This window comes from Penicillium crustosum (genome assembly GCF_028827405.1).
Source record: "Penicillium crustosum strain IBT 35664 chromosome Unknown utg000005l_segment0_segment0, whole genome shotgun sequence".
Taxonomy (NCBI): Eukaryota; Fungi; Ascomycota; class Eurotiomycetes; order Eurotiales; family Aspergillaceae; genus Penicillium; species Penicillium crustosum.
This window is the reverse complement of record NW_026623126.1, coordinates 3,543,378-3,561,061: the sequence shown is the minus strand read 5'-3', so window position 1 is coordinate 3,561,061 and position 17,684 is coordinate 3,543,378. Positions and strand designations below refer to the sequence as shown.

Genomic DNA, 17,684 nt, shown 5'->3' with positions numbered 1-17,684 from the left:
TCTAAGTAACAGATTAGACGTTTCTACAATTTATTCTTGATACCTCCTAATATCACATTTGCAAGAGGTTATCCCATTTGTTACGTGCAGTATAGTCCTACCTATATTTGTTCAACATTCTTGAGATATATACCTAGGTACTTGAGATAGTCTACACAGCAGGGAGGGCGGAAAGGGTTCAAGATTTACAGACGACTTTTCGACAGATAACCTCAAACGCTAATAGGGCCTTGGATTTTGATCCCAGGTAACTCTGTAAGTGTACATACGTTTGCCAGAGGTATTTTTTTCCAATTTAAAAAAAAGGGGTGCTACGTACTTACACCCACCCTACCTAAGCAGTAGGTAGCACCTATGTCAGGAAATTTGCTTTGGACTGGCTAGCTTTGCAGTATTCTAGACTCGTCCCGACCTGGGCTCATATGCTTGAGCCGGGTAGCGGTGGGGAGGGGGGCAAAAATACAAAAAATAATGGGACGAGCCGGGATCGAACCAGCGACCTTGCGAACTTCAATCGCACGCTCTCCCAACTGAGCTATCGTCCCATTTGGGATGTAGATCGAGTGATTGTTAGGAACTATGAATCTAAACAAAGTCCCCCTACAAGGAATGCGGTTTCTGGAAATGGTTATGTAGCTACAAGTAACTATTGTCTAATTCATCAAATGTTATAAATAGAAAAATATCTTGCGGAGTTCATGCTTTTTACCACCTTCATATACACATAAAAAAGAGATCCAAAAAGAACATACAAAAAAAGATATGGCATGAGCGGGCGACTATTCTTGTTACTACCTACAAAACCATACAAAAAAAACCCCCATTACTTATTCAACAATTGCTTGTTTTTCTCATCTTTTTTAAAATAAGAGTATCTTACATAAATAATACATCAACGATATTTCCAAGGACAAATCCATATAAACAAAAGTTGCGGGTATAATAAATATCCTTACAAGAAAAGAACCCGTAACCAATTGGGACCACCACTCATTACACACCAACCAATTGATTCATTATTAATCAATCCGTCATCATTCTTCCTGTCTCCCCAAGTGAATGTAGTAAGTAGGTAGGTCAAAAAAATGCAAAAAGTAATGGGACGAGCCGGGATCGAACCAGCGACCTTGCGAACTTCAATCGCACGCTCTCCCAACTGAGCTATCGTCCCATCTGGGATGATGTCATGTTCGGGATGACAACCTAAGTACATTTCAAGATGATATTTAAAAATTACTTGAGGCTAAAGTTAACGTTAAGAGTGATAGAAAAGCCAACAGTTGAACTATAGAGAAAGCTATGACTGCCTTATCTGGTTCTCACTAGTCACAAGGATTGGGGGGACTCCAATACCTTGTGTCATACATTTTGACTGCGAAGATTATTATCTCTACGGATTTCCAAGCATGCCGGATACTTCTCAGAGTCTCGCATTCAACTCTCTTCGTGCTCCTTTAGGGTTTGTGTATCGTGTGCTCGTGTCATGATGGGCATATTTATTGGTTACATTGTATTGGATAAACATGCGTGATTTGATTATTACGGTTGATTGCTGTCTATCTATATCCAAAATATATATATTCGGATCACACCCAATGTCAGAATTCCTATATCTCTAGAATCGTACTTGCATACATATCTATGTAGACACAAAAGCACATAAATCAATAGCAACCCCAAACAACAGTGTATACAAGTCAGACAGAGTGGCAATAGCATGTACTCACATAGATGGCAAGGAAGCGCACGGGAGAGAGTATACAACATAAAAGGATCACCCAATACAAAAACCAAACAAGATGAAAACCCGATAATTGCACTGGGTTATTGAACTTATTTACATTATTTTTTTTTATAGGGGATCTCACTACAGCTAACCACTGGGGGTGATTTCTGCGTTACTGCCTTCTCGGGCATGAATCTATCCCAGGATATTCTGCCACTTTCCAGGTCGGAGTTCCCAAGGTCAGCTGACTCAACTTGACCGGTACGACACGTGGTATAAGCTTATCTTATCTCGACCGCTCAGCGGCACATATCAAAAAACTGAAGGTTGTCTTCGTCACCTTCCCTACCCACAATCGAACCAGCCTTGATGGAATATGAAGATATTCAATTCAATATAAGGATTCCCATGCATCAAAAAAATTGGTTCTGTAGTGTAATGGTCATCACTCTGGTTTCTGATACCAGCAATCCCGGTTCGATCCCGGGCAGGACCTTTCTTTTTGCGTGCAATGCATGATGGCGGGAAAAGCACCCCGGTAGGAGGAAAGAAAAAATAGTGGGGGCTATCTTTTTTTCGCGGACATGGCTTCGATTTCTGTTCCTGGCTCGAAGATCCGTCAACCGACTCCCGTAGACTTCTTCTCGAACTATAAATATGTGTACTCGGGATTATGTCTATGTATCACCTGTTTTGTGTCCTAGGGTCATGTATCACCCTACCAATGGTTAAGAAAAAAATTGGTTGTGTAGTGTAATGGCCATCACTCTGGTTTCTGATACCAGCAATCCTGGTTCGATCCCGGGCACGACCTTCTTTTTGGGCCACTCTTTTTGCCGGTAAGGCGTAATGACCTTGAAAACTTAGTGGGGGAAATTTCTACCCCTAAATATCTACCAACCGAGTTTAGATTTCGTTGCGAAGTACGAATTTGTAGTTGGTGTCTAACTATATATCGCACCCTTTAGGCGCTAGGGTCTTTGTCTGTTACATACATCACAAGGCCGCATAAGCCGCCGACTATCCGTATTATACCATACCCACCAACACCTCCCCGCCCACTCTGTAGAGCAAAATAGCTTGATGGGATTGAAAAATGCTTCTATTCCATCCCATTCTAGGTCTCAAGATCGCCAGTGTATAGTAGGTTAAACCAAGCGTGGATCAGTCATATCAAAGACTTCATTAGCTTCCCTAAAACATGGCATAGCAGATCCATGCCGTCAGCCTCCGAGATTGTCTTCAAACCATCTCATTACAATTTTAATGATAACTTAAGGCCATGTTTATATTAGAACAATGATTTAGTGAAGGTTGGCACACTAGACATTTTTAGCTGTTTAGCATGCATAAATCTAGATAATTTGATCAATTAAACTCTTAACTACTGTTCTTCCTTGATCTTCCATAAGAAAATCTGTAAAAGGATTATAGGAATTATTTGAGATCCAAGAGCACAGATATTTAAATAGCGGGTTGCCCCAGGCTATCACAACCAATCATATCGAAATCACAATACTTCGAGCATGTTGCAAGACCCTCCCCCCATTAGCAGCTTTGAAACTCAAATTTTAAAGGATATTCATGTCGAATTTCTTCGCTTCCCGGAACAATCAGCCTTGAAGGAATTATTGCGTCTGCATTCCCGGGAAATCCCTTCCGAGTATACACTGAGTCCAGACGCTCAATTTGTTCTTTAGGCTTGCCGGTACCTAAAAGACGCCATATGATCCTCGTATGCCACCTAGAAAAATATAAGATTCCAGATTAGCGGAATTGATTCAGATAAACACCTTTCTTACCCATTCCTATAAACAGGATACATCATGTTTTTTCAGAGAATTTCCTTTCAGTTGGGACTGCTTTTGGTCAACAGAGTATAGGAGAATCTAGCACTCTATGCTATCGCTGCTCATTTGACTTCTTCTGATTCTTCATATAGATCAATGAGGAATATATGTATTTATACTTGTGGAATGACATCAGTAGATCTAGCCTCGACCGAGTGCAAAGAGATTGAATAGTATTAATATATTATTTCTATGGCTCTAAGATTCGTGGAAGATCTAAAACTCAAATATCACATGCTACCTGAAGACCCCAAACTAGGTGGAATCTAACTAACTACATAGTCAAAAGGGAAACACTCCAAGTTTTATGCTCTCTAGCGTACTGGATGATCCAACACTCGCAATACACAGTCACACCAAACAACTAAACAGCTGCAGAGCCCACAAGGCCCAAAGACTAATTTGGGCCCTACCCGCAAATGGGTTCGGTCTCGGCCCTACCGATGGGCTATAGGACTAAGGTAGAAGCCCATTATAGGATAATAGGTTCTAAAATAGGCTCCAAACAGTACAGACATAAAATTTAACCCTCTTTTCGGGGATTTAAAATTACCCTTCGTTTTATTCCCGTTTATAAACCTTATCATAAAGGTAATATTTTACTGGTTTAAATGATCCAGAATCAATCACTACTTCCAGGTCTGAAAAAGTGAAAAAGATGCGTTCATTAGAAATTCTAAAAAAATCGTGGCGCTACTAGAAAATGATCGTACTGCTGTATAAACCATAGACAGATATGTGATCTGATATTAAAATATGAACTTTTACCTTTTCCGCGATACCTCGACACTTGCTTATAGGATTTGGTTCAAAATTAAAAATATCTACATATAGCTAGTATGAGCCTAGATTTTCAAATTTGAACTTTATACGCCCAGTTGAAAGTCGTGATATAGCGATTATAAAGGCCGATTTGTTAGCGCTGAGATAGGCTAGGTTGGCCTTCGAAGCCCAGGCCCGTGGCTCACTGCTCGTTGGGCTTTACCGAGCGCTACATACAACAGGGAACGGGAACTAGGAGTGAATTCGGAGAGGTGTAGGGGTTTTTGTTGTCAACCTGTAACTATCTGCCTACTTGAAACTTCTATACTTGAATTATAACGCCGCAGATAAGAGAGAATAGACAAAGGTAGTAAATAGTGAGCACATGTCGCTACCATAATAGCTATGAAATTCCTTGAAGTTGTTTTGAGCAAGGGCAGTAAGTTCATAGTCACATCAATGAAGGTTGTACATAAGCAAGGGCGGCTGGCCTAATGGTAAGGCGTCTGATTTCGGTTGAGTTATCCTCGATAACTACATTCTCAGAAGATTGCAGGTTCGATCCCTGCGTCGCTCACGCAATTTTTTTTGCTGAAGCAACAAAGATAATTAAGTCCTTATTTGATAGGCTTGTTCTTTATCCAATATACAAAGCTGTACCCGGCCCTGCGCTTTCGCCTCAACCCCGAAAGGGGTTTGGGGCCGCACCATACAAAACATAAAAATGCTTTTTGTATGGGATGCCCATACATAAGGTATATTAAGTAAAAACCCTTGTATCGCGACCACAACGTTTAATATCAGGAATATAACTTGATCTTAAAGAATTAGTATAAGTTAATTCTCTATTTTTTTAAAAAAAATGATATTATTTGCTATCTTAAAGTCGATTAAAAACCCCTGCCTACTTACTATATACGTACATACAAGATTATAAGAACTTCCTCCTTAACTACTACCCTAAACACTACTTATTCATAAACTAATTAATCCCTCTTTGATACATATAACGGAGGGCTGGACATCAAAATGTAGCTTTATTTTCTACCCAGGTGGTATTATGGTTGAGATATAAGGGTTTTAGTTAATATGTCTTTTGTATGGTGTGGCCAGGGGTCAAACCCCTCTTGGGGGGGGGGTTGATCCTGGATACCTGAATTTACCTGAATTAGTACCGCTTTATACACCACTCTAATACAATGCACCGTAAATCTTTAATACATCAACCTAAGCTTTTGACTTCAATATAAATTCAGACATCTCCATATTTTTGGCCGGTTTGGAAGTTCACTTTTGGAGATGCCTGAATTTGTATGGAAGTCAAAAGCTTCATTTTTTTGGACCTACGTACGCTAGTAGAACGTGTACCACTGCTTTAATAAATTTCCTTGGCCTCTACATATTAGCTACATATCATATATGAAGCACTATGCTACAAGGATATGGTCGTGTAGATAACCGTTGTTGCGATATCTAATTGTACATCCCGTATATGGAATACACCAACTAGGCAAGGTAGCCTTCCTAGGTGCAGTTTATTCTACAAGTGCGTTAGTATGTAGATATGAAAGCTATGTGTTTTTGGGACTTATGGACCACCCAAGAGTACGGAGATACCTCGATTTATATGGCGGTTAAAATCTTCATCTATATTGAGAAGAAATTATAATACGTAGTAACGTATTTCATAGGCGAGCTACATAGTCTAGTACACATAGTAAATCTAATAAATTATAATTGGATATTGCGGCAACCCTTTGTCTACGGGAACTTTTCCTCGTAGCCTAATGCTTTTTATATGATACCTAGCCAATTGATAGAGTTGAGGGGAATTTATTAATTCAGTAATAGAGATATATATTTCCGAAGCTTAGCAATTTGTGTTTCAATACTACAATGATCCAAGTTTTGAATCTGGTTGAAATTGATATATAATACTAAGAATGCTCGCCAATACTCATCGGTAAATTATAAAATAGTAGAAAACGTTGATTGATAACATATAAGTGTCGCGTATATCGCATTTGCTCTAGTAATTCGGCTGTGCAGTTTAGATACGAAATACGTTCATTAGATAGCAGTGCAAATTCAAACATTCAGACATGAAGCCCTTGCTAAAGGGGTACATTCTGGTCTAGCAAGAGGTTTGAAACTCGGTCATCGAGTACATAAGCAAGGGCGGCTGGCCTAATGGTAAGGCGTCTGATTTCGGTTGAGTTATCCTCTATAACTACATTCTCAGAAGACTGCAGGTTCGATCCCTGCGTCGCTCATTCCTTTTGCCCCCATCTAAAAGATATAAATTTTTTTTTTTGAAAAATCTCCATCGGATTATATTCCTCTTTGTTATTCGACAAGGAGTCCGTCAACCCACGGAAATAATAATGGCTACCTACTACACATGAGCCACAATCCTGTTCGTTTAGTAGTTAGGCGGGTGAGCTTGCGTTATTGGGGCGAATGTCATTCTTCCCGGAAGAGTAAAGGAGGAGCCATAGTATTCCGTTGTAGTCATGTTGGAATGTGTTGGAATGATTAGGCATGGTCATGATCTCCTCGTGGCTTCCAGGGAGATTTGTTCGAAATAATATTTGTAATCATGATACTAGAAAATGCGTTGAGGCCCAAGGTGTGCGCCTCATTCGATCATCTCTAAGAGGGTTTCACATTTCTAGGCTGTGGTGCGGTTCTTCTCATTTGGACAGACTTGATCGCCCGATGGATTTCGATTACTGGGTTTTGTTCGACTTCTGTGGTCCTATTGTAATAGCCATATAACCAACTACCCGATTCAATACGTCGATGAGTGAAACATACAATTCTACCTAATTCTAAAGCTGATTCAGGCCTGTGACATTGTGAGACCCGAAGCTTGACGATGGATGATAGTGGATCATCTTCTGTAAGTACAATTGATGCTAAAATCAAACAACAAACCCATGTGAGGCCCATCCCCAGATAGGATGCATTCTAGGGGAATAAACCGAGGACAAATCATCTTACATCATGCTAAAGTGGAAAGAGTGAATATCATGGGCAGGATATATTAGTTCCTTCACAAGATGGGGGTTTCGAGGGTACAGGATTTGCCTTGTATAGGCTTAATCATACACGAAGAGTGCTGGAGGGGATGTTTGTTGCTGTCCGACCTCGAAATGCGTATAACGACCACCCAGGTGTCTTTGAAACTGGCTACCAAGACTAAGAAAAAAAAAACAAAAAGACTTGCAAGAAATCGACCTGGATCACTCCCATGCCAAGGGAGTACTATACCACTAAGCCACAAGCCCAGTTGATTAATAGCTGGTCGACAATTATGCAACATAAAGAAGATTTAAATTTACAACAATTGAGAATGAATATTCAAAGGTTTTATATTACGCCTCGATTCCTGAGTAATAGGTGTCCCAAGAAAACCAACCAAACATGTTCTCTGGAATGGACCCCTTATCACTAAGACGTGAACAAGACACACCGGGCTGATCGGCGTCAAATATAGACTATGAGGGGCTCATCTCTGTAGGTAACCATTCGAGATACTTGGCAACGTTAAATTCTCCAAGATGAAGATCCACTGGACATCCAGGGCCTTGGTCGCGGCTGCCCATATGCTCTTCAGGCTGTGATTGAGATGCCTTGTCCGGCTTTTCAACAGTCGCAGTCAGGACGTGGTGGGAAGCATGACCCTGAGCTAGTTTCAGGAAAGAAGACACTGTATGCTGAAGCCTGAAGCCTGGAGCATACAGTTGCTAGAAAGCGCATCTGTGATCTCATTGCTGCGAAATAGTCTACCGTGGCAGATGTCTGGGTACCATGGCTGTGGATGATGTTGCCGAATACCACGAAGAAAGGGGTGAACGGACAATATAGTTAGAAGTTGCATTATCTATATAATTAGTAACCGGTACCAAAAAGGGGGGCGTGGAGATATATGGACATACCATACTACCCAATTGTATACAGAGCTCCAATTTGACACCATGTATCTCAGAGTAGAGATAGCTTCGCGGACAGACGAAAGGAGTACAACGGACGAAGAATCCCCCCCCTGAGCAGAAGGGTGAGAGAATGTAAGATCCCACGGTCAGATTCGTCACATCAATTGCTTTTGCATCTCTAGAGCGATGTTGGCTTGCAAGTATCAATAGCAAAGCGGGCGACTACTTAGACAGCAGCTGAAGCCAGACCTGAAAAGATCTTTGGCCCTGTTCCTCAGTTAGGTGATCCCACTCCACGATAGAAACTCTGAGACTCAATATAATAGAATAAATTATAAAAGATCCAACAAAGTCAAAATTGACAGGAATCTTTGGCTTGCTTTTAGACGGGGCTAATGGGCAATTTAACGCCGGTGCATCACAACCAGCTATTGAATCTAATGGCTTGTAGTCGGCGTGAGCCCTGCCCTACGTCTCTTTGATTGGCTAGACATTATAATTCGTCAATATAGTTTTCTTTCACACATAACCTAGCACATACGACCATAGGGTGTGGAAAACAGGGCTTCCCGTCCGCTCAGCCGTACTTAAGCCACACGCCGGTGAGTTAGTAGTTGGGTGGGTGACCACCAGCGAATCCTCACTGTTGTATGTTTTTGGTTTTGTTTTCCTCTCACTTGAGGAGGAATGGAGTTGTCAAGGTTTATATGGTTATCCACCATCAAAGTGATAATCCTCAATCTTTTTCTAGGGGAGACCGACGGGATTTGAAAGAAATCCTAGTAGACAAGAGAACAAGTAAGTCATCGCATAAATACAACTGGAGTATGTCAGTGCTGATTTCCCGTTCGTTCTTCGATGCAGCACCGCTATGTCGCTCTCCTTCGAACACAGACGCGTTCCGTCAGGCAGAAGTCTAGAAACACCAAGGTCAGAGCTAATAGTGATATCATGTTAATATTAAGGGAGAGAAATTTATGTCAATGTTTCAGTTATCTTCCTGCTCTAAAAATCCAGGAGAATAGAGGGTAGCAGCCGCGCAGAAAATAGTCTTTCCGACACTTCTAAGCTTCATTGCTTGCCTTCATTTGTTTACCTAGACTCATTGACAGCACCGTCTCGGTTCTATCCGTTCAAAAGCCAGTGGGTTATAGTTGTTCAATCATACTCCATGTCACAATCCTACCTTCAAGTTGGGGCAATTTTTGCAATTAGTGTAGTTTTTCATGTTGGAGGAATCCTGGCAATTGATACAGCCTACCATTAACATTCGGCACAGTCCTTGCAGTTGGAGCACTGGGGTCATTTGTAGGCACATCTCAGCAGGGACATGGGTAGAACGAGTCCCGAGGGCGAAAAAAGAGTTTATGGGTTTAGGCCGCCGCCAGGAAAAGCTTGGTCGAACCTTGGAATCTAATCAATTACGAAGTCAGCCAACTATACTGAGATTCATACTATCGCTTAATAACTTCTGGCACATTTTTTTTAAAATTCCCCCTAGTTGTTTTTGAGGTGAACATATCGAACTAAGAATAAGGCCTCCCTAGGCCATAAACAGGAACCGAAGTTTTTGCTATGGTCTAGTAATAAAATAGCCTGTATTTTTTCCCACAGATCATATTTCTGACAATAAAGCAAATCATAGAGGAGCAAAAGAAGGGCCCAGCATAGGTTCAAAGCGAGCTAGCCGCTATCGCCCCTATGCTAGAACTGTTCCCCCGTTCGTACCTCTCATTCAACCTACATTGGGCGCATTGAAAATTACTGTGCAGAGGGTGTGTGTATATAATACAAAAAAAGAAAGATAAAAACATACAACAGTGAGGATTCGCTGGTGGTCACCCACCCAACTACTAACTCACCGGCGTGTGGCTTAAGTACGGCTGAGCGGACGGGAAGCCCTGTTTTCCACACCCTATGGTCGTATGTGCTTGATTGAGTGTGAGTAAGAATTATAGAATAAGAATAACTCTGTTGTATAAAAGTCATCAATAACCATAGAGATAAATAGTCGGGCAGCTCACTCTCTGTAACATTCAATGCTCTCTCTCCTTCGCTTCTCGTTGGCATCTATATTGGAGAGCCACAAAAATAACCCTTCGATAGCGCTCAAACTGTGTACAACAGGCCACATCTAGAGTTAAGAAGCAGTCGACCGAATACGCATCTATACCAATACATGGGTGACTTTCTACGGTCTGACCCTTTTTCATGTAATTCCATACCTAAGTCCTTCTAAATATTCCTAGGGGGACTTAAGGCATCCAGATAGACAGGGGTCTACAACTCTGCGCGGTGCCTATTTGTGACGTTAGACTAATATAACGACACAAGGTCTATGGTCACATTTCTGCAGTTGCTTTCGTTTACTTTGTTTTATTTTCTTTTATTTTTTGCTGGACGGTATGTGATATTATGGCCTTGCCACTACATATATTTCTCAATGTTCATTATTATAAGGGTGGGACGTATACATGTATGTAGTAGGTACAGAAGGACTTAGTGTCATTCGCTGCATTGGCTGCAATATATATTTAATCAGGAGGAAGGTCAATGTTCCCCCGAAATATATCTGAGCTATGGTTTACATGTTGGGCCATGAAATTAGTATTCTGTAACTTGCACCTATTACACGCAGCTTTTATTCTAAGGTCTTGCCTGGTTATTGGTTGCATTCCTAGGTGCTGTTTGAACGCCAGAATATAGTGCCTGTATTTGTTTACGTTAATGATGTTTATCTAGGCGTCGATCTTCATCCCAAGTGGGACGATAGCTCAGTTGGGAGAGCGTGCGATTGAAGTTCGCAAGGTCGCTGGTTCGATCCCGGCTCGTCCCATTAAATTTTTGCATTTTTTCACTGCTATGCATGAAAAGAAACATGGTTTAGCCGGACTTTTTTTTTTCTCAAAAAAAAAACCTAAGACTAGCCGGCCACTTATGCGGTCTTGTCATATCTTTTTGTTGGTCTTTTGGATGCTCTTTTCAGGTGTACAGAGTATACGAAGGCGGCAAAGAAACGCATGCAGGAGACTTTTCTATATATAACCTGCGAAATACTAACGAATCTCTCTCCCATTTGCTACGAACCTAGTTCATTCGCCGTTCATAGAGCATTCGTTATATCGAAACCAAGTCTGTCAACTTCGGCCGATCAAAATACTCCACAAAATACTCGAAGGTCCAGATGTCAGGCGGTTGCAGCGGCGACCCAGGGTCAGAATCAGTCAATTATTCTGCTCTAAAGAAATATAAGGGATTGCCATATATATTATAGTAAATATGTAGAGAAAATATTTTTTTTGGAAGATAAAAAACATGTATACATACATATATATTATATTGTATAGGGCCTGGGCTTTAGAAAGAAATTCCAATTTAACGAACATTTTGTTATATCTCAATTTAGTTACTAAGGTTTGCCTACTGTCTGGGTTATTCCGATAGATTATCTAGATTCATAATGTCAACCTGGGCCTCAATATACATCCCAAATGGGACGATAGCTCAGTTGGGAGAGCGTGCGATTGAAGTTCGCAAGGTCGCTGGTTCGATCCCGGCTCGTCCCATTTATTTTTGCTTTTTTGATTATTTTTTTTTGTAAATCAATCGATCTAGGTCTGTCATATATCTATCATACATGATGAACAAGCAAGGTGTGGAAACTGGTGGTTGTGTTGTGGCCAGAATTGCGCACCGAGATGGAAGGACGCCGACATGTTAACTTTTTTATTTATGGATGGATAGCTTGCTGTGTATGATGGCCTGCTATGTTGGGTTACGTGATAGTGAGATATTGGATAGTGCGAGAAAGAAGGAAATAAAAAGAATGTGGCCCGTTTGCTCATATAGATAAAGCATGTCGATCATTATACCTTCTTCATGATCTCTAATTCGATAAGTCACGCCCACCACTGCTCAAATATGACTGAGCATTATGCAGATGGGGATTTGGTGAATGGTTGGACTCCCATTGGTTATCGACCGGGTGATGAGTCTCGCTGTGCGGGAACCCGATGTCCCTTCTTCGTTTTTGGGGTGATAGTTCTACATGATAGCAGCCAGAAGGGAATTTCCGCTGAAGGAGGAAGGGCAGGAAAGGGGGCGCTGGCCAGATTGACTTTAGCACGGCCTCTTATAGTTTCCAATATTGGAAGGTTGTCCTGGTGAATCTCGGAATCGGCAATTTCTTTTTTTCATCCTCATCCAGCAAGTGTCCGTTAGTCGCGCAATCAAGCCCTTCACTATTTCGCAATTTGAAGATATACGTATATATGTGTGTACATGTATTATTTGATTCTAGCTAGTATATGATAAAACAAATCTGCTGGGGAATGGCAATCTTTGCCATGGTAGAGATATACCATCAGAACAACCTCCGAATCGGGCAACAGCATATCAGTCACGCAAATCACTGCAGACACAACAAAGAGCGTGCTCCAAATTCCTTCTCCACTGTTCCATCTCGTAATAACATGTCTCTCAACCAACGTTTCGCAGCATCTACATCCGGAGCCCCAAATTTCACTATGACAGAGCCTCGCACAGAAGCAGCAGTCCATGTTTTGACAGATTCACCTAAGTGCAAATCAACTTGTTCATGAGGTTTCCCATTTGCTCGAATACGCGGGAGATGGGAGAACTCTCCGAGAAAGAAGTCACCGAGAGTACGGAACATTGGGCCCCGGATGATGAGAGTACCAAAAACTCCGAGACCGTCCATCTCATTTTTATAGCTTGGCTTGGTAGACGATGTTTCATCCAGAACCAGACTATCTCGGATCAAAAGCTTCTTCGTGGTTCCTTTGTTTGGATTAGGAAGTGACCAAATCTCATTTCGACCTTTCCATCCAAAAAAATTCCATGCCTCGCCTATCGCAGTTCGTCCTTCGGAAACCCAGTCTAGGACTAGTGTACTGGACAAAGAATGGTGGACATGGAATATTTGACATTGCTCATACAAACTGTCTTTGAATGGCTGTACCGGGTCCGGTAACAGCAGGAGCGCTGCTCCTTCATCCACTGTGACGGTGAGGTTTTGGTGTGAACATATTGACTTGGATGGTGTCTTGTACACCTTCGTGCTTCCTTGCGTGAGAAGGGCTAGTCGCGACTTCGGCCGAACTCTGATGTTCAAGTCTACACGGTCGCCGGCGACCAGCCCGCCACCGTAACTCATCATAAAGACAAGGACAGCGCGGTCAGTTGGTCTGGATGGCGGCGACACAAGTTTCAGAGGATATGTGCATGAAAGTGTGGAAATAGAAGAGCCACAAAAGGCGTGAACTTCAAGTTGGCCGGTACCTGACTGGGGTTTCTGGGAAACCGCCATGGTGACTTTTCGCACAGATGAACTCCCACAACTTTGAGGGACAAAGTCAGGTTGATGGTTCCATTTTACTAGCAGTAACGAATGGTGGACTGCTAGAAATCGATTTGGAGTTCACAGGTGGAATTTGGGGACATCAACAGTAGAACCATAAATTGAGTCTCTTCGGCGAAAAGGACCTGACATACTCGTGGGCTTCTACTTACCATCGGGAAATTTGTCGGTGGAGTTTAGCCTTTGATAAAAATTGGCATGGCAGATTGAACATAAGATTTTGTCAACGTCATTTGCCGCTTGCGGACAACGATGGCCGATAGGTCGTACCTTGAAGCCCTCCCCCACAACTTTTGTTGGCCGAGTGGCGGTTAAACCGGCGATGACCAACGTGACTGTTGGTATCTACGTATTACCCACTCTTAAAAGGCCAAAGCGCCTATTTTATATGCAGGGCTGATCGAGTTCATGCGTAAATTCATGACTAAGTCCCTTCCCACTCCATTTGCCGAGTTCTTGAAAAAGATCTACATTCCGACTTGCTACAAACGGGCATTTGAAGTTCACCAGTTAATATCAGCTTGTATCGCGCTTACAAGGAAAAGTTGACTTCAAATTGCGAATCGTGATGCAGTTGATAGCCCGCGAGGTATGGCGGATGAATAGTTTGATCTTTTGTTCCGACAACTAACGAACAACCTAGTTGGATAAATTGGTCATTGCCCAGACTGGGCTTTTGGCCCAACGACGACTAGCAAGAGGAGTGAAATTAAACTACCCCGAAGCTACGGTACCTGCAATCTTCATCCCTTGGAACCCTGGAAGGTTCCAAAGTTAGTGATATCAATGACTATGTACTAATTATAGAGTAACTAGGCATTAATCACAAATGTGCTGCAAGAAGTATGTATTGGCCTCGGTTCCAGCACACCACCTAGCTCTAACCATTCCTAGATGATGAGAGATGGCAAGCACACCGCATCGGAGCTCATGTCTATCGGGAAACATATCCTTGGCCGCCGGCATGTCCTTCCGGCCGTGATATCAACCCTTACAGTTCTGCAGATTGAAGGGACTTTTACGACAGGAACGCATCTAGTTACTGTCGATCAACCCATTAGCAGCGAGAATGGCGATATTGAGCTGGCAATGTATGGCAGTTTCCTTCCCATTCCACCGGAGAGTTTATTCCCCTCATATCCAGAATCCGAGTACGAGCCTTTGAAGATGCCCGGAGCAATCTCACCTGGTGAAGGAATGATCGAGCTCAACCCCGGCAGGAAGCGAACTCAATTGAGGGTCACGAACAAGGGTGATCGGCCAATTCAGGTATTCATCCTTTATTATACACACAGTTCGAAGAGATATACTGATAAGCTTTTGATTGTAGGTCGGCTCTCACTTCCACTTTATTGAATCAAATCCGGAGCTGGATTTTGACCGGATCAAAGCTTATGGCTATCACCTCGACATTCCCGCTGGGACGTCGACTCGTTTCGAGCCAGGCGATATCAAGACTGTGAATTTGACGCAGATCAGTGGTCTCAAAACTATCAAGGGAGGAAGCAGTATTGCGACTGGAACCATTGACCTCTCTCATACCAACGCGGTACTTCAACGTATCCAGGAGGAAGGCTTCCGACACACCCCCGAGGACGTGCTCATTAATATACAAAAGATAGAGCCATACAAGATGGATCGACTTTCTTATGCCTTGATTTATGGTCCGACTGTCGGTGACTCGGTCCGTCTCGGCTCGACAGATCTCTGGGTGATGATCGAAAAGGACTACACAGCACACGGAGACGAGTGTACCTTTGGAGGCGGTAAGACTTTGCGCGATGGAATCGGACAAGCTGCTGGGCGTGCAGATGATGAGTGTGCGGATCTGGTTTTGGTCAATGCATTGGTAATTGACTGGACTGGTATCTTTAAAGCTGATGTTGGAGTGAAAGACGGGGTTATTGTGGGAATTGGAAAAGCTGGTAATCCTGATGTGATGGATAATGTGAACCCGGCTCTGGTGATTGGATCCAACACGGACATCATTGCTGCAGAGGGGAAAATCGTCACTGCTGGTGGTATCGACACCCATGTTCACTTTATTTGTCCGCAGCAGGTTGAAGAGTCTATCTCGTCGGGTATCACAACCATGTTTGGAGGAGGCACTGGTCCGAGGTAAGACCACAAGTATTGATATTGCGGTGTCTGGATCTAATATTTTGTCCAGTACGGCCTCCGTTGCCGCCAATTGCACCCCGAGCAAGACCTATATTCGACAGATGATGCAAGCGTTAGACACGCTGCCAGTCAATTTTGGCGTCATTGGAAAGGGCAGTGATACTGGCAAACCCGGTCTTCATGATCAGTGTAATGCAGGTGTCGCTGGCCTCAAGCTGCATGAAGACTGGGGATGCACTCCCTCAGCAATCGACTCTTGTTTAAGGTAAATGAATCTTATTTGCTTGATCATCGCGAGTACTAATGCCCATTACAGTGTCTGCGAAGAACACGACATTCAATGCCAAATCCACAGCGACTCTTTAAACGAGTCAGGGTTTGTTGAGCGAACGGCAGCTGCATTCAAAGGAAGGACGGTTCACGCATACCATATCGAAGGAGCTGGTGGTGGACATGCGCCCGATATGATTTCTCTCGTACAGCACGCCAACGTCCTTCCTAGCAGTACAAACCCAACCAAGCCATACACCTGCAACACAGTTGACGAGCATCTCGATATGGTCATGTCTTGTCACCATCTATCCAAGAACATCCCCGAAGATATTTCGTTCGCGGACAGCCGAATTCGTGCAGAGACGATTGCTGCAGAAGATGTCCTCCACGATACTGGTGCGATTAGTATGATGTCATCTGATTCCCAGGCAATGGGACGATGTGGAGAGGTTGTTCTTCGCACCTGGAATTTGGCTCATAAAAACAAGGTAGAACGTGGCCCGCTGCCCGAGGATGAGGATACCGGAGCGGATAATCACCGAGTCAAGCGGTATGTCAGCAAGTATACCATCAACCCAGCCCTGGCGCAGGGTATCAGTCACGTTGTGGGCAGTGTTGAGGTTGGAAAACTTGCCGATTTGGTGATCTGGGAACCTGCAAGCTTTGGCACCAAGCCATTCCAAGTTCTCAAGAAGGGGTTTATTGCTTCGGCTCAAATGGTATGTCTTCCCTATACTACACCTTAGATGGATATAAGTCAAGTGCTAACAATTGTTATAGGGTGATCCAAATGCATCGTAAGAACCACTCTGCAATCTATGCTCTTCTCTCCTGCTCTCTTGTCATGGATACTTACTGTCGCAGGATTTCTACCGTTCAGCCCATCATTGCGCGACCGATGTTTGCAGTAAGTTTAATCTAGTCCTCACCATGTCCATAAAATATTCCGAGCTGACCACAATCTAGCCCCTTCTACCCTCAAGTAGTGTGATGTTTGTTTCCAGGGCCGGCATGGAGAACGGTTCCGTTAAATCCTACGGCCTGAAAAAGCAGATCGAAATTGTCAAGAATACTCGCACGGTCACTAAGCTTGACATGAAATTCAACAATGCCACGCCAAAGATGGAGGTTGATCCTGAAGCCTTTGTAAGTTCGCGCTTTGGGTTTCAAACCTTAGAATTAGACACTGATCGTTTATAGACGGTTATGGCCGATGGAGTGCACTGTAAAGCAGATGCGGCTACCTCGCTTCCACTGACGCATCAATATTTCATATATTAGCCCGAAGTTTGTAAAGGCTCTCTGTTGAGTTTGTTGTTATATATCAGGACTTTGTATATAACTTTGGATTTAATGTGGCTGGGCAGAACGGGAGCCCTATTTTCCATGTCATTTCACTGTATGTGCTGGAGTTGCCCTAGAGCTCAAAAACACTTGCATCAGAAAACCCCAAAGGACGGATGGAAATGAAATAAAAAGAAGTCTCACAGTAGGAAAACCGGAAAATAGTTAAACTTGAATTCCCCAAGATAACTATGGAAAAACTAGAAGCCAAAAATAAACGACAAAACATCAGTAAGATTGACTACATAACCAAAACCGAACAGAAAAACCGCAACGGGTATAGAAAGCAC

At 42.8% G+C, this 17,684-nt stretch overlaps 4 protein-coding genes across 4 annotated transcripts; 2 read left to right on the top strand and 2 right to left on the bottom strand.

Annotated features, from left to right (window-relative positions):
• Window positions 1–380: 380 nt before the first annotated feature.
• N7487_012016 (uncharacterized protein) lies at window positions 381–1,213 on the bottom strand (the record flags this gene model as incomplete). The annotated part of the gene is made up of 2 exons (XM_056879746.1): window positions 381–577; window positions 1,006–1,213. The coding sequence occupies 2 exons, from the start codon at window positions 1,211–1,213 to the stop codon at window positions 381–383; spliced, it is 405 nt and encodes a 134-aa protein (XP_056725065.1).
• A 10,523-nt stretch (window positions 1,214–11,736) lies between these two features.
• N7487_012015 (uncharacterized protein) lies at window positions 11,737–11,997 on the top strand (the record flags this gene model as incomplete). The annotated part of the gene is given in 2 exon segments (XM_056879745.1): window positions 11,737–11,873; window positions 11,892–11,997. The coding sequence occupies 2 exon segments, from the start codon at window positions 11,737–11,739 to the stop codon at window positions 11,995–11,997; spliced, it is 243 nt and encodes an 80-aa protein (XP_056725064.1).
• Window positions 11,998–12,684: 687 nt separating this feature from the next.
• On the bottom strand, window positions 12,685–13,605 carry N7487_012014 (urease accessory protein UreD; the record flags this gene model as incomplete). The annotated part of the gene is made up of 1 exon (XM_056879744.1): window positions 12,685–13,605. One exon carries the CDS (start codon window positions 13,603–13,605, stop codon window positions 12,685–12,687), a length of 921 nt encoding a protein of 306 aa, XP_056725063.1.
• Window positions 13,606–14,224: 619 nt separating this feature from the next.
• N7487_012013 (uncharacterized protein) lies at window positions 14,225–17,331 on the top strand (the record flags this gene model as incomplete). The annotated part of the gene is made up of 11 exons (XM_056879743.1): window positions 14,225–14,245; window positions 14,300–14,386; window positions 14,473–14,499; window positions 14,551–14,925; window positions 14,987–15,774; window positions 15,827–16,042; window positions 16,094–16,769; window positions 16,831–16,847; window positions 16,915–16,957; window positions 17,017–17,196; window positions 17,251–17,331. 11 exons carry the CDS (start codon window positions 14,225–14,227, stop codon window positions 17,329–17,331), a joined length of 2,511 nt encoding a protein of 836 aa, XP_056725062.1.
• Window positions 17,332–17,684: the final 353 nt, after the last annotated feature.